At 38.0% G+C, this 17,445-nt stretch overlaps 1 protein-coding gene and 1 non-coding gene across 2 annotated transcripts; one reads left to right on the top strand and one right to left on the bottom strand.

Annotated features, from left to right (window-relative positions):
* Positions 1-14,783: 14,783 nt before the first annotated feature.
* TRNAI-AAU lies at positions 14,784-14,857 on the bottom strand. The gene has a single exon. It is a non-coding gene; the product is annotated as a tRNA-Ile (tRNA).
* A 260-nt stretch (positions 14,858-15,117) lies between these two features.
* Positions 15,118-16,793, top strand: LOC100576460 (EF-hand calcium-binding domain-containing protein 1). Its single transcript, XM_003250346.4, has 5 exons — positions 15,118-15,244; positions 15,311-15,471; positions 15,545-15,625; positions 15,714-15,824; positions 16,028-16,793. The coding sequence occupies exons 1-5, from the start codon at positions 15,118-15,120 to the stop codon at positions 16,214-16,216; spliced, it is 669 nt and encodes a 222-aa protein (XP_003250394.3). The 3' UTR covers positions 16,217-16,793.
* Positions 16,794-17,445: the final 652 nt, after the last annotated feature.

The raw sequence follows: 17,445 nt of genomic DNA, 5'->3' as shown, positions 1-17,445 counted from the left end.
TCAAATTCCTGCATAAAATACACGCTCTGAATCCCATACACACATTCTCAAAATGCCAACGTAATATCAATTTAATATTTAATATATGAATTCTATCTGTACTATTCTTATGCGCAATAAAATTTCTATTAACGTTTCTATAACGTTAAAATGTTTCTAAAGAATTCGAAAAATTCACCGCTTCTTTTATCTCTTTTCAAAAAAAATCGTAAAAAAGTTTTAATGGCATTTATAAAAATTTAAAATTTATTTATCATTCTTTCTGTATCTACATTCAAATTCATTTATCCACATTACCTCGATATAATAAAATTTTCATAGATAAATGTACGAATAATGCTTATTCTTTTATTTATATTTCGATGCATAAATTCGACAAAAATATCAAAAAATCAAACAAAAAAAAACTATATTACTTTCCAAAAAAATTTATAACGAATGTACATAAAATTCGCAGCAAATCATTAAAAAAAATATATATATATAACGAAAAAAACATTTCATCGAAAAAGATCATTTTATATTTTCCAAAAAAAAAAAAAAAAAAAAGATACCGCAACGAACCCAAGCATTCTCCGAACCACGAAGCCTCCCAAACCGTACACGATACGTTCAATCCTCGATGATAAACTGGTAACACATATACCAAATAATCAGAAGCAAACAGGCGAGCGATAAAACACGCCGCTTATCTGTACCAGCCACGCATAATCGTACTCGCCTGAATTTTTCCCCCCCTCTCCCTCCCTCCTCCTTTTTCCTTTTTCTTTTTCGCGCAACACGTGCGCCGCGGGCTCGCCGCCTCGCCGCCGTTAATTTCGCAATAATTCGCGGTACACCGTAGGGATTTACGAGCGTCCCCGCGACGAAGAAGTGTATTTACCTGCGGTTCCAGCCTCGCCTCGCTTACCTGTTACCTCTTCGCCTCTCACCTCGCCGTAGGGACACGTGACACACGCGAGTGGCACGCGCGGCGCGCGCTCTCCTCTTCCAACGTGGCGGAGAACCAGTTTCTCCGTGGAATAGAAATAACGTCCTCTCCCCTCCCCGCGCGCTGTCCTCCTCCTCCTCCTCCTCCGTGTTCCGCTCCGCGGTGGAGAACTGTGCTCGTGCACACCGCGATGACCCCTGCGATTGGAATTCCAGCCAGTTTAATTGAACGAATTTCCTATACTGCGATCGATATCGGGACTGTGGGGCATTGTGGGGCAAAACAAGGAACGGGAGGGAAAATGGCGTTGGACAGAGATATAAGGATACGTTGGTTCGTGTTGTGTTGGTTTGTACGTTTTCAGCGCGAGGAGGAGGGGTTGAATTGGTTTAATGGGGCGTACTTTGGAGTTTAAAAGGTAGTTTAATGGTGTTTTGAGGAAGTTTTGGGAAGTGGACGTTTTTTGAAGAGTGGATTTAAATTTGTGGATAATTGTATGGGTTTTGAGGAGGAGGGATAAAATTTTGGTTGGATTAGTATGTTATAGATAATGATTATTATTATGTTTTGAAAATATTTTCAATAGTTGGATTCTTCGTGTTTCTTCGTGTGTTTCTTCGTTTAAAATATGATACTATTTTTTAGGAAATTTTGTATAAGGAAATGATAGGAGGGATTGAAGTAAATTAGAAATTTGTTAGAAGGTAAAATTTAAATTTCAAGTTCCGATCGAATTTTAAATTTAAATTCGAGTTTGAATCGAGTTCGAAACTTACAAAGCGAGCTTAAATCTCGAATTAAAATTCAATCGCGGATTAGGATGTCTTTTTCGTAAAGTCGATATTGAACATCGATCTCGTTCCCTTCGATTTTCTTCATGGACAGGAAAATAACAAAAAAGAAAAGAAACAAAGGAAGATCAATGTTCATCAAATTTTCTTTAAACATTCGTTTTTATCAGCCATTTTTCGAAACAACTGTGCGATCACCAAGTGGCCATCGAAGATTTTCATAAAAATATCTTTTTCCTTCTCTTATGGAAAACACAATGGTGCTTCGAGGCTTTCTCAATGGGATACTTAAAAATAGCCAGAAAGAAATTTTGTTCTTGGTCATTATATTTTTCTACATTGATGCTCGAATGAAAAAGATTCATCGGATCCTATTTTGAAAGCTGCAAAACTGCTGTTCCGTATTTATCGACCATCTCTCCATGCACAGTCTGTTTACCTTTTTTTTTTTTTTAAATCATGCACCATTTCCTTGTTTTTCAGCTTTCATGACATGTGGCACGCGATCCCTTCACCACTTTCGGCCTTTTCTGCGAAAAAAAAAATAGAAACGATAATGTTTCTCTCCCTTAATTTTAACTGTAAAAGAATAAATATTTTCAAGAAAAATAATGAAATAAAACAGATAAGAATAAAAGGAAAATAATTAAGAAATTATGAAAAGAAAGAAATTTTGTGAACTTACTAATGATATATAAAAAAATAAAAAATGATCGATTTATTTAAATAAGAGAGATTATGGTGGAAGCAATAATTTATTATTATCTTCATTTGTTACGTTGTATTCTATAATTTTTTACTCCTCATTCTGTAACTGATTCTAATTTGAGTAACGGAATTATAGAATGAACAACGATCGCTTGAACCTATCAACGTTCGCTGCAAAAGTAATAATAGTGATCACCGATTTCCTTGATTGATTTTTGATGGATTTTCTGATTGCCGTGGCCCCTTCTCGATCGATATCAATTCGTTTAAAATAATCATCATTTCTTTCCTTGCCTTATATATATATCCCTCTTTCGGATACGAAATATTGTTATATAAAGTTCATTATAAAACATTCGTACACTTCGAGATTGAGAATTATTATTGTTTAGTACCGTTCGACGTGGCCAATAAAGGAATATGGATGCCCATGGTTTCGCCCATACTTTCACGTTGCATCAGAGATTCTCGATCAACCGAAATAAAAATCGTATAATTTTCCTGATGCAATCAGAATTACGAATCTTCGTTCCTGCCTTAAGTGCATACGAGAATTTATGTTTCCTGTTTCAAAAGTATCTCTTTCTTTCGGATCCTTTACTTAAAATGCTATTTAACTTCCTTGAAACTATTTTACTTTGATAAATTTATTCCGTGTTCCGCATCTAGTTCTAAAATGAAATAAAACACTGTATTTCATGGGTAATAAATTTTATGTTAAAATATTTGAAACACTTGCAATTGTAAATTATACTTACATCTATTATTTATTATCCACTTCAAATATCTATCTAATTTTACTTCAAGTATATTATTTAAAATAATATAAATTTAGAAAGAGTATTTAAAGTGTATTAAAAATAGAATAATTCGATACAAATTGTAGCACAAACGAACGATCGAATAAATAATTTTCCAAACCTTTTTTCGTTTCCAATCGTCCCCGTTTCAAATTATCAAATTCATTATCCTTCTCAAAATACACCGACGAAACCGTTACAATTTCACGATCCACGTGGGCGTAGTATAATAACGCACAATGCAAGAGCGGATGCAAAACCGATGGCAACGCTTTCTCCTTCCTTTTACTTGACACTTTCTATCGACAAAGTGATTTGATTAGGCGTAACTGGAGAAAATGGTGAAGGGAGGAGAGAGAGAGAGATCTGGCTCTCGACTCTCGACGTGATCTCGATTCGAACTATTATCAGATACGATATTATTACCTTTGAAACAATGGAACGGGCAACGATATTTAACAAAGTAAACCCGTTCAAGTATAACGAGACCACAAGCGTATCTCATCGTGTCCAATTAAAACCGGACCAGGGACGAAATTAAAGATGCGTATCGGTCGGACATCTGTTTAACACCGCCAGATTAACACTTTCTCCCGGTAACGTCAATTAAACGATCAGCCCTACGATAAGTTGATTGGTAAATTCAGGGGTGACGACTGCGGCGTATCGAGGCTGCTTCGATGATTAGCGATCGCGTACCCGAGACATTGATGAGGGAACGAGAAGATCGTGTTCTCGATATGTAAATAACGTTGTTGCTCTGTCCCTTCGCGTTGCCAATCTTAAATCCATTTCGAGAATGAATCTTTTGGAAAATAAATCCAAAGATTTACAGTCTTCTTAAAAGTGTTAAGACTTTTTTTTGTAGATATTAATATATTTCTTTATGTAATATCCGATCCATTATCAGTTGAATTCTTGCAAGCTATACATAGCTTTTATATGGCTATGAGAAATGAGATGTAGAAAAATGATGTAAAGAATACGCGCAAATACATTTTGCACAGCGTGTAACAAAGTTTCCAATAATTTATTCGGTTAATTTTCCAAGTTATATCACAAATTTTCTTCGAAGATTCTCGAGCAACCAGTTTCCACACTTTGAAAGCGTATTTGACGCTAAACAGATCGCACGATACGATATCATCACACGTTTGCACGTGACAACGATGGGAACGTCCGTTTATGAAATATTGCAAATTAAACCTCTAACCAGCGATATCCCTCTTCCTTAATTATCAGAAAATCGATTCTGGTTAGCACAACAGGATACACTTTCCAATATAAATTATTTGGCGAAGAAAACGGCGAACTCTTTCGCTACAATACGTTTTTTAATTACGCTTGTATGCATAGGTTTAATTAAGGATCCGCGGTTTTGATGAATAGCCGCCGTGGCAAAGGTCCTGGTCCCGTTCATCGATTTCGTACACCTCGTCCCTCCGTCGACCATTCGATGCTCGGGCAACCATCAATTTTCGTACTTCCGGGCCCGACGGAAACTCGCAATTACACGAATTATCGAACACCGAGGATCAGATTTTGATAGAGGTCGCCACTTTCGATTACACACCGGCCCCCATTTTGTAGCCCATTTTTCGTCGTGAAGAAACTTTTCGCGGAACACTACGCCTTAGCCTCGCGCCACGATGAATACTGGTAACGAGCTCCGCGTTCTTGTTATTATTAATGGTTTCTGTATCGTTTGTTTATATTCCGTTACTGTAATAGTACATAATACTGTATTGTATTTATTTCGATATTGTTATGAATAGCATTACGTGTCTTGTGTACGGTCGATCGATGGGAAAGTTAAATTGAACTTTTGTAAATACAACGAAATTAAATTATCTACGCGCTCGATTCATTCTAGGAATAAGTTTTGGAGGGAGAAGATCGATTCTATCGACGCCTAGATACATACGTGTGATATACAGTTGCACAGGAAACCAATAGAAAGAAAGAAAGAAAGAAAGAAAAAAAAAAGAAGGTACACCGAGCGTATACCAAACTGTCAAAGCCTTCTTTCTCTCCACGGTGATTAATCGAGATTCCCCCTTCGTCAGAGGGGTAATCCTTAATGCATCGACTGTCAGTTCAACCGGCGAAAGGCGAAAAACGACAACGACGAGGGCCAGGAGCCGTACGTGGGAGCTAAAAAAGAAAAAGAAAAAGAAGAAAAAGGGTAGTACGCGACCCAGTTCCCGGTGTATCGGTAATTTAAGATCGATAAACCTCGATCTATCGGCGCGATCCGGTTACCGGGGCGCGGGCGATTAAAAAGTGTATAGCCGTCCACGGGATAATCCCTTCTCCCTCCCCCCCCCTCCCCTTTTCGTGGAAATAATACGTGGAATCGGCGGAACACGAGAGCCTCGATAGAATATTAAGTTTCCTGGATCCTGGTTGTGTACTTGATATTCGGATATGAAAGAAGAAGAAGGAGAGGAGAGAAAAAGAATAAAAAAAGAAAGAAAGGGAAAAAAGTGGATTAAAAATATCGCGTTCCTCGGACATTATACCGTACGAGGAGAGAAACGTGCAACGAGAACGTGTCCAATCTTTACCCCGATGGTTCCCCGATGGTCGAAAAGCGTTTCGTCGAAATCCTCTTTGCGAGCTTTTTCACGGTTTTACGTTTCATAAACACGACGGTGCAAGGTCCAAGGGAGGATCGAGTACGATCGAGAAGGGGGGAGGGGGGAGGCGTTATGCAGGCGAGGGGGTTGAAAGAGGGACAAAGATGAGGCGGCCGAAGGAAAGGGCTTATCATATTTTCGTGCTACGCCCGACAAATCCCTAAATCTTGTTTACAAGCAAATTCCACAATACCGGGAGAGGGGAGGGGGGAGGGGGAAGGGGAAGGGTATAAGGGATTTAATGGCGACTCGTGGCCGATCTTCGCGAAAGCCTCCTTTAAAGTGTAATTTACTACGAAAGGATTATTCGCCTCGGATCCTCGGATCGGACGAAGGGGAGACGCCCTTTGTCCAGGGACGTCTGCCAAACTCGTTCTTTACGCGGTCACAAAAGCGCGAATTATTCCCATCCGTATCGTACTCTCTAGCTTAAGCTGTTAGAGAGTCCTCTCCGCGAGTGCATGGAACCAGGGAGGAATTCTGGTTTTATGCGAGTCTAGTTTTTGTTGGGATAGCATAGGGAGTTCGGTTTCCGTGGAAAGCATTTCGAGTTCGCTTCGAATCGAGTTTTCCTTGATGCTTTTTTTTTTTATCATGAAGGTAGTTTGTACGAGACGCGCGTGCCGCGTTGGAGGATCAAAAAGCTTGGCGATGGCGATACGGTGATGGTAAAAAGTGAACGAAGTGGTTCTGTCTGGTTTTACTCAAAGGCGAATAAATAGAAATAGGAAGAAATATTTGATAATTTATCTAAGAATTTGCAAGTTTCGGAAAAAAGATAATGTGATAGATTCTAAAGGATGAAGGCTTTTGTTTGCTTTTTCGGAGCATGTTGCACGATCTCGAGATAGGTTAACTTGTTTGGAACGAGGTGGAAGCTATTTTTTTCGATAAATCGAGTTGGTTTCAACGTAGGTTGAGATTGGTTGGTCCGGAGATGGCCCCTTCTTTCTCCTCTCAGCGGGGTGTATTCTGGCCAGCGAAGCGTTCTAACAGGATTATTATGACGCGATGGGTTTAAGACCTATGCTCCTAGAATCTAGGATCTACCATTCTTGCTCCAAATAACAAACGTATAAAAATAACCAAAAAATTTAAATTTAAGCAACATTAAAAATATATATATATAATCAAATTAATTTTTTCAAAGATTTTCAAAGAGAGTTTCGTTCGAAAATTTCCAGAAAGACTTTCAGAAATTTCTCCCTTTTAAATTTAAATATTTTCCAATGAACGTAGGCCAATATTTATTACAAATCCATAAACGAAAAGCCACATCGTCAGGATGCTTTAAAAATATCCTCGGAATAATTTCTTCATTTTTCTCTCTTGACTTAGGTAATTTATTCTTTGAATTCAGTGTACCAAAAGTTTCCTTCGTACCCAACGATATTCGAATTCATTGCTTCGACTTCAAACTGAGCTCATAACGCCCATCTCCGCGTCTCTTGTAGAGGAACACGCCCGATTTAGTCGTGTCAAAAGACACCGGTGATAAATCCAACATGATTTTTCAGTCTTACCAACGCGTTGATAGGGGATGACGGTTTTCCGTGAGCGAAGCTTGTGTCGAGCTGTTATTCGAGACACCAGACATCGACCACCCCATTTGTCCGATCCCCCCCCTGGCCCATTTATAAGAAGGGTTGAACGCGTTTATAAATACACCGGAAATCGTCAGCAGTTTATTCACGTTCTCGACACCTTTTTAATACAATCTCGGTGTAATGGAGGCGGTTTGTTGTACGTATTTGTGATATATAAACACAGATTTATATATTCAGTTAAATTTAGCATTACAAATCCGATTTTTTTCTATTTTGCTACTATAGGTTATCCAGAGATTATGGAGACGCGATACTAGCGCCACGTTATTAACTATTATCATCGGTATAATTAAAATATTTAAATTATTATACTTTTCTCTTAATAATATTAATACAATGCTTAACGTGTAAAGCTTTATATTCGAATCTAAATTTTATTAAAGGATTATCGACAATTTGAAATTGATCATCTTCTCAGAAAAGAAGAGTTCACAGAATTTCTACCAATTTATAATTTATAAATCAATTGCAAATATTTTTCTAAAGAGATGTTCAAATACAAAGAATGTTTTTCGCGATTCAAACGAGCGTTCGAAAAATTTAACGAGCCGTGTTGTAACGTCGGTTCGCCCTATTAGACCGGATTTCGAGTTTTCCAGCGGCGTGTGACTCCGCCACCCACGTATTCAGCGAGAAAGCGAGCCTTCGTTTTTCTTCGACCGTCTCTTTCCCTCTCTCTCTCTCGGTAAAAATTGCACAATGTCCCGGTATGAGGTCCGAAAGGTGTTCCATTCACAATGGAGGGAGACGCGGGAACGAGAAGAATCCAACCCCTGACGGGGGTGGATTGCCAGCCCCGTGATCCCATCGATTCACGGTTCACTTAGTTCGAGCCTTCGTTCGACATTTGTCGTACAACTTACTACGATGTTGTTACATAACAATTCACGACACGCGAGACACCCGTCCACATTTTGTGGGAACCGAGCTTTCCTCTTCGCTTCTCGAGGGCTTACCTCGAAAGTTTCTTTTCCGATCACATTCTTAGTCATTTTAACGATTTATATCCCCGTCATATATGAAAGAACAGAAAAAATAAATGCTCTCTTCGTGATCTGGATTTATTTTTATATATCATACATACGTATATAATAATTTGTTTTTACGTATTTCTTTATCCAGTTTTCTATTATTGCTTTCTTCTTTCACATTTTTTAGTACAATCAGATAATTATAGAAGATAATTATTAGAAATAAATATAATTGTGGATATACTGATTCCAGATTATGATAAAGGATTGGTTTAGTAGAAGTACAATCTTATTAAATATATTCTTATTTCTTGTCAGAATAAGTAGAGGGCGACTGCGTATAGAAATGGCAAAGAAAAGAAAACAGGAAAATGAAAGAACAGTTTTAAAAAAGTCTGGATCTCCTCTTTAAACGATAATTACTTTACAGCAATATTTCATTTTTATTATATCGTTTAATTATTGTTCGTAAATCACGCTTCAACGCATCTCAGTTCTAATCGAACGAAACGAATCGTACTTGACTATAAAAAAAAAAAAAAATGGAAACTAAATAATTGAAAATACACGTGAGAGGATATATATGACAATTGTGAAAACATGTGGCAGCTGTAACAACTGAGATCTTAGCAATTAAATTTCGATGGCTATTAATCATTTCCCGTTTTTCGAGAGAGCAAAGTGTGGATCATTAAGAAGGATGAATTCTCGCTGATGAATTTAACACCGGCTACAGGTCTGTTTTTACAGAATGCCTAAGGAAACATTTCACGGACCGCTTCCTGAAGCAATTAATCAATCTTCTCCAACATCGAGGAAATCCTTGTTTGATCTCCGTTTTTCTTTTTTTTTTTCCTTCTCCACAGAGACAACACTTGTATCTAAAAAACGTTTCACCCAATAATCTCCAAATCCTCTATTCGCTAATATTATTTCATACACACTATATGAGAACAACTTACTCACTTGAGCTCCTCGATTAATCTCAAATCTTCTTTCATCTCAAAAAAAAAATCCATTCACCAAAGATACTTCGCTCTCGCTCACATTTTCATCCTTCGAGCACCTGTTTCCCAAATTCCCTCATTTTCATCAGTAGCCAAAGCGACCAAACATGACAGCGTCTTAACGTCAAATAAATATCTCGAGTCGAGGAAGGGGTAAATCCTGTTGGAACGACACGAGAGCAAGCGAACTCTCATCCGCGCAGTCGCACGGCAATAACTCTTAAAATTTGATTGCAGCGGGCACGAAGGGTAGTCCAACTACCCCGAAGGCGAGCGTTGGTAATAGGCGGTCAACCCTTGCATCAACACCCACGCGCGAGTGGTGTTGGCTGCGTGGCGAGGCAGCGCCACGTCGTAAATAAAGGCGAAAATTGTTGACCGGTGCCTTTCGGCTTGGCTCAAGCGTTAAACAAAGGCCCACGGTGATGTCGGCCGACCGTATCTTTGATCTCTGTTTGCCAACGCATGCATCAGCCCGCGAGATAATCGGGAATAATTATTTGTTAGATAAATACGATCCCGGCCGGCGATAGGAAGCCAAATTTATGATGGAGCTGCTTGAGCCGCTTGTAAATGACGGGGCCTCGCGCGCCCCGGAATCACCTCGCTTATAAAAAACGTGCCGCGTCGTTGAGCGCGATCTTCCATTTTTCTTCCATTTTTTTCTCCCACCACCCCTCCTCTCCGTTTATTCGAGCGATGCGTATACGCGGTGGTATCCGCTTTCTTTATGAGGGTTACGTCGCGATTTGAATTTCTAATTAATTTCGAACCTTGTTAATGATTCGCTCGGGAGTGATTGGTTGAGGTTGGTTGGGTGGAAAGTGGAGGGTTTGTGGCGAGAAGGTGTAGCTTCGAGGGATATTGGTTTCTTACTTTTTTTTTTCTTCTTCTTCTTCTTCTTCTTCGATAGTTTGTTTTTCGGAAAAATGGATGCATCCTGTTTGTATCGTCCTCGCGGAATGAATAATAATTTCATAATTATATATCGTGGATCGTTTAGATGTAGATTAGAATAAAATATCGATTGAGATAACTTCGTGTTTTTACATACAGTTTTGGTTTTCAGTTTATCAGAGAATTGAAACTCGATCGGGATCAAATTTTGCAATATTGGATTTTGGATAATGATATTAAAAAAACAGACAGTTTAATTTTTTTATTTGTGGTGCTCTAATGCTGTATTTAATACCGATATAATTTAGAAAATTCTTGATCAATGAAAAGAAGATCATTAGAAACATAGAATTTTTCTCTTTAAAATGTTTCTTCGTTTATTTCGATACGATTTCCAGTTCCTGAGATATCATCGTGTAAAAAGAAAATAATTTTTTATCATTTATCCTGAACTCGGTTAAATCCTATTAAAATTAGGAAAACTTTGAAACTCTATAATTTTGAAGATAGTAACTTTATATCAACGAATTAAGGATCATTAGAAGCGTGGAATCTTACTCTTTAAAACCTTTTTTCATTTGTCTCGATACGATTTCCGGTTCCCGAGATATCGACTTGTAAAGAGAAAATAATTTTTTACCATTTATTCTGAATTCGGTTAAATTCTATTAAAATTAGGAAAACTTTGAAGCTCTATAATTCTGAAGATAGTAACTTTATATCGACGAATCAAGGATCATTAGAAGCGTAGAATCTTACTCTTTAAAACCTTTTTTCATTTGTCTCGATACGATTTCCGGTTCTCGAGATATCATCGTGTAAAGAGACAATAATTTATCATTTATCTTGAACTCGATTAAATTCTATTAAAAATAGAAAAACTTTGAAGCTGTATGATTCTGAAGATAGTAACTTTATATCGATGAATCAACGACCATTAGAAGCGTGGAATCTTACTCTTTAAAATCTTTTTTCATTTGTCTCGATACGACTTCCGGTTCTCGAGATATCGTCGTGTAAAGAAAAGGAATTTTTAATGATTCATTATTTCTATCTTTGTCATTTACTAGGATCTCTCACTCGTACATTGGACAAGTATCAGACGTGACGATAAACGATAAACTTACGTGACGTAAATGAGTACTAGTAGTTCCAGAAAAAAATATAAGTCGTGCTAAGTTAAGCATTACGAAAACTTTGAATCGTTATATCTCAGCAACGGATTGAGATATCGGGATAAAACAAAAAATGAATTCAATGGCATGGCTTCCTCCATATCTTGAGTAGATTATGACGGTAATATTTTTAATTTTTTTCTTACCTTTTTTTACATGAAAACTCGAAGTTTTATTTCTGATCCTGCTCGATTATAATGATCTATAGCTATAACATTATATTACATGGTTCTTGTATATTAGTTGAATATTTGAATAAATTTTAGCTACATAAGAATTCACATATGTAATTTAAAAATTACATATAGTTTTGTTCATGTATGGAATGAAATTCTTTAAATAAAAATTCAACAATTTTCATTAATCGTTAAAAATCCATTAAATGTCAATCTTTTTTCAAATCTCCATCAAAATATAGTTCTTTGCGGTACAAAACGCGCGTTAAAACAACTTTCTAAACGTGATTTCCACTTAAATGTCTTGGCTTTCCTCGAGCACTGGTAGAAATCAAGCTTCAAGCGCGTACGATCGCGGACGTGTTTCGCTCCCGTGCACCTTGTGAAATGTAAATTATAAAACATACACGGGGATGCGTCTTTCTCACGGCTAGAGCTACTATTACAACTCTTGCTAGCCTGTCCGTGTCTTAATTAGCGCGCCAGAGTGTACGCTCGTCGGTTCAGGTATTCCTAGTATTACTATCTCGAGAGAGCAACGCTGTTTGATCAAACATTTGAGAGATGAAGGCGAAATTTTTGAGAAGATCGATACGCTCCGGTGAACGTTTGGGCAAATAGGTCGACTGTGAACGGAGGCAATAAACGAGTGAACGAGAAAGCAAATAAGACCTATGATCTCATTCAGGGAACAGTCAATGGCTTTGGAATCTCGAGAAATATTACTTATTAAATTCAATATTTATACAGATTGTATTTTTAGAAAATTGATACATGCATCATCTTTTATGATAAGTAATGACACGCTCAGACTACAGTGTATTTATATTTCACGAGATGTATCGTAAATTCAATGAAATTACTCACTTCCAATCCAAATTCACGGTCGCCAAAAATTTCCAACCCGTTAAACATTTTCAAAACGACGCTTCATCTCCATCCCATCCCTCATTCTCTTCTCAATCTCCTGCCAACCAACTTTCGAAGAAAGGAGAAAAAAAAACAAACAAACAAAAAAGAGAAGAAAAGAAAGTTACTCCACGGTTACTTTGCAAACCGTTTCACGGGTCGAAAAAACAATTCACGCTCGCGCGATTCTCCCCCAAGTTTCACGCGTCGGACCCGGTGCACCGTATCGTACATCAACGTCCCGCAGGAAGGTGGGCGGACGTCGCGTCAGCGGGCTGACGCCCCGCGAAATTGAATCTAAAGGGGTCGATGAGGAGAGGAGAGAAGAGAGAAAGAGAAAAAGAAAGAGAAACGAGAGAGAGAGAGAGAGAAAGAATCTTCCAACGTTTCTTCCTTCGAGCCACGTTCGCTGCGGGGAGGTCGCAAATCATCACCTCGCTACGTTTACAACGTTAGATAGCCCAAGATTACGGTCGTTCGGGTTTCAAGCCCGAGAAGACACGAGGAATTCGTTCCTCCACCGTCGCGTCCTCCTCCTCCTCTTTTCCCTTGATTGCCCGCTGATCCAACGCTGCTTACCAACGCCGCCTTTCTCGAAACCGACTTAACCAATCCACGATGCCCGTGGATGCCCACTTACGCGAAACAATGCGGCTCCCTTCCACCGTCGGCGGTAATTTATCCGCCGGCAGAGGACTAATGAGGCCGTGATTACAGGGGGTCGAGCCGTGGGGAAGGGAAGTTCTTGCGCCCGCTCTGTGTCCCGTCCACCTCTCGACCCGTCCGCCCGTCGTCGCGGATCAGGCCCTTGCGCGGTTGCATATCATCAAGCGCGACGCCCACGCCGTGCCGCGCCACGGGCTTCGGGATTTGAGTCCGTGAGCGTGCAGTGAACGAGCATTGTTTCGCTCCAAGCACCCGGCCGGGGCTTGATTGAGTGCTTAACGGTGACAGGGGTCGGCTCGGACCTCGGATCATTGAAATGCCCCGCGAGTAAGCTCGATGATGCCTGCGTTTCCTACGTTATGGGTCGCGAGAGATCTTTCCTTCCCTCTTCCCGGAAGTTTGGTTAAGTGAATTTCTAAGAAAGAAGAGATTTAAAATTTTGAGAGAATCGGAGAGAAATTGGATGTGTACCGATGGAAAGATATATTTAGTGTTTTTGGAATTAATGAAATATTTATATTTTTGTTTCTTTTTTCTTCATTTCTCAAATGAAGTTAACAGAAATTCATAGAAATGTGTATATATATATATATATATATATATATATATATATATATATATATATATATATATATATATATATGTCTGATTTTAATAAAAATAACCTGAAATTCAATCCCTCAAGAATCTTAATATCTCTTTTCCGTTCCGTCCCTCGAAATCATGCGACAATTCGCATGTAACATGGGAAAAGGCCAAAACTTCGTATTCCACTCTTGTTTTTACTCCTGCCGGACCACGAATTCCCATATTCGGTATTCCAGTCACCTTGTCCGCAACCCCTTCCCTTCCACGTGACCAATGGTCCTCAGAACGCCTCGTGCTCACCCTTGCGGATGATCTTTCAACCATTTCCACGTTTTTACACGAAATCCCCGTGGCTTTGCGCCTTGTTTATTACCTATCTCTAAACGATATCATTACGACATTTTATCGGCGCCTTTCTTTATGATGATCGGAACCATTGATCATCGTTTCGTTTTATTTCTCGCTTGGATTTTATGGGAGAATCGCGTGAGAATCTTTTGTGACATTCTTCTTATTGTGAATTGTTTCGCGACAAATTCTGCTTTATTTATATGTAATCTTTCTTACGAGTTTTTCGCAGAAACTCGAGAAATTAAACGAATCTGTTTACATCTGCTTGTATTGGAACGTGATCGTTAATGAACGTTTCGTAATCAACGTTTCTTATCACTTTTACGAGTGTGTGAAATCGTGTGATAGCGTGTAAATGATATATTGATTATATAAATCTATGAAATTTAAACAAGTGTATTGAAAATTGTTGGTTATAAATAATGAAACGTGAAATACAATGATAAGTATATGTGAAAATATACGTAATAAGGAAAACTGAAGACGAATTATTATCGAGTAGTAAATATCTGCAAGTAATTTATTCATAAATATTTGCAAATATTTGAAAATTGTAAAAAAGAACTCTGGCCCATGAGGGGATCGAACCCGCGACCTTCGCGTTATTAGCACGACGCTCTAACCAACTGAGCTAATGGGCCGATGAAAGACACGATGAATTTTTTATATTTCAACTAAATTTACAATACAAAATTTGATGTTACAAATAATTTAATCAATATTATAAATTCAAAATGCCTTAACATCGTCGAAATATATGAAACAATTAAATTTGAAAAGTAGAAGTATCGATTTTTTTTTTCTTAAAAGACAGGTGGCATCATTCAAGGGACAAACATCTTTCGTTAACTTTCAAAATTTTATATTCAAAATTTGCAAGTAGAAAGAAAAACTAATCAAAATGCCGGCCGAACAGGCGATTGATATGTTAAATGAAACTCTAGCGGAGATCGTGTTTAGGACGAAAAACGTGAATAAATTTAAAAGATTAGCACGAAGCACGCATTTCAATTACAGAGAAGTTGAAGGTTAGAAATTTACAGTAACCAATTTTCTTCTCTGCATTCTTTTTAATTCGATTTACTTTTCGACAGCCTTGGCAATTATTCATCGAAAATGCGTTCAGATAATGGGTCCAATAAGCAGAATATTATTTCGAGATCTGTTCCATGCTGGTTTCGATTTCACGGAAAATATTCGTCATATATTGGTCGACAAAATGTTCTCAGTAATCGACAAACGTAATGCTTTACAGGTAACATCAATTTTATGAATAATATTAGCCTTCATCCGGTTGAATCGATCGATAAAAGAATAATTTCCAATAGATACATTGTGACAATTGGATCGAAGGTCTTTCGGTGATTCTTCGCGGAACTATGGACGAGAAGATTCATTTTGCTTATCAGGTAACCATTTTGTTCGATATTTCTCAATCTTTATTGTTCCTTTTAATTAATTCATTCTTCCACGCATCTATCCTACGTAATTTAATAGACGTACGATCATTTGAGAACACACAAATTAAAAAAGGAGCACATATTCCCCATGATGCGTGGTTGTTTAATTAAACTGCAGAACGATGAAAACCCAGACGAAGCCTTGAAGGTAACAACCTATAAATATATTTTCTATCTTTTAGTTTTTAATTTAAATTCGAAGAAACCTTGTCCTGATTCTCAATTATCAATTTCTACTAATTCTGACATTGTATTGTATGATAAATAAAAAAGAAAAAAATGTGCTTACATTCATATTTCATTAATCTGTTGTTCCAAAACATTTTACTAATATATTTTTCCTTTGTACAGGATTTGATAGATTTGTTAATAAAAAAATTGGACGTGGATCGAGATGGCATGATATCGGAAGAGGATTTTAAAACAGCTGTGAAAGACAGAAATCCTCTTCTTTTGGAATGCATGGGGCCAGTGTTTCCTTCCAGAGACGCTCGCCACGTTTTCCTCAGCACATTTACGGATCGTGTAGGAAGATATTAACGAGCCATCCTTATCGAAGAATAATTTCTCAGAGGGAAGTACGCTTCTCTCTCTCTCTCTCTCCTTCTGCTTGAGATCCAAGTTTGGATCTTGGAAATCCTCGAGAACTGGAGAAGCTAACAGCAATGTCTGACAGAGGAAGGAGGGAGGAGGAAAATGTGGCAAATCGGACAGAAGGGATCCGCCTAGGCCCTGTAAACGGTTCACTAGATTTTCGAGGCTGTCTGAGCTGCATTCATCACGATTCGTCGAACGTGGAAGATTGACTTGCTCTTTCTTAACAAACAATCGCTAATGGACCGCGATAATACAGCCTCCTAATCGCATCAGATGCAAACCGTGACGCAGCCGTCGATAAGATGCGATCAATTGCTCAATTGAGTTTCGTCAAGTGCAATTTCTATCTGTTCTATATATCGTTATATATCGTTCTTAGTGCAAGCTGAAAAATATATCGTGCGATGTGAGTATATTTATTTATTTATTTTGTGAAAAGGTTCAATTTTTCGTGACACAAAATTTATTTAAGATAAATGATAGAATTATAGTGTTATTATACGCTGATGAACGGATTTTTATGTGGAAATATATATAATATACATTTATTGTAAAATTATTTCTTTCACAAATTCCAGCATTTCCAATAATTATAATAACCTAATAATTCTATATCTTGAATATTAACAAAATTAATATATTATTTCTTATCTCTTCTCTCGATATATCGTTCACGTGGAAATATATATAATATACATTTATTATAAAATTATTTCTTTCACAAATTCCAGCATTTCCAATAATTATAATAACCTAATAATTCTATATCTTCTATATTAACAAAATTAATATATTATTTCTTACCTCTTCTCTCGATATATCGTTCACATTTCCCTCCGCCCTCGATGCACAACGGCAACCCTCTGTGATCCATCCCTTTTTCTTCCCTCTATTAATAAAGACGGGCGTACACACAGGACGGATACAGGCGAAATACAGATCTCGAGAGGAGCGAGCAGGGTGGCGCGTAAAAGCCGCAATTCCAGTCGCGTTGGTGGATGTGTTACAAAAAAACATAATGAATGTTTGAGGATCGAGGGGGATGGGCCGATCCTCGCGTCTCAAGCAGCTATAACAACAAATTAAACGAGAAAATCTCGAGGCTTTCGTCGAAACGTCCACCCTGCCCTCCAGCTCTCTCGATCTTCACAAAGCGTGGGCGTATATGCACG

The sequence above is a fragment of the Apis mellifera genome, linkage group LG13 (genome assembly GCF_003254395.2).
Source record: "Apis mellifera strain DH4 linkage group LG13, Amel_HAv3.1, whole genome shotgun sequence".
NCBI lineage: Eukaryota > Metazoa > Arthropoda > Insecta > Hymenoptera > Apidae > Apis > Apis mellifera.
This window is presented reverse-complemented; position numbering and strand designations above follow the sequence as displayed.

Coding starts and splice junctions, on each gene's coding strand:
- LOC100576460 (XM_003250346.4), top strand. CDS start 15,118: ATGCCGGCCGAACAGGCGATTGATATGTTAAATGAAACTCTAGCGGAG. Junction 15,472..15,544: donor ACAAACGTAATGCTTTACAG/GTAACATCAATT, acceptor AATTTCCAATAG/ATACATTGTGACAATTGGAT. Junction 15,825..16,027: donor ACCCAGACGAAGCCTTGAAG/GTAACAACCTAT, acceptor TCCTTTGTACAG/GATTTGATAGATTTGTTAAT.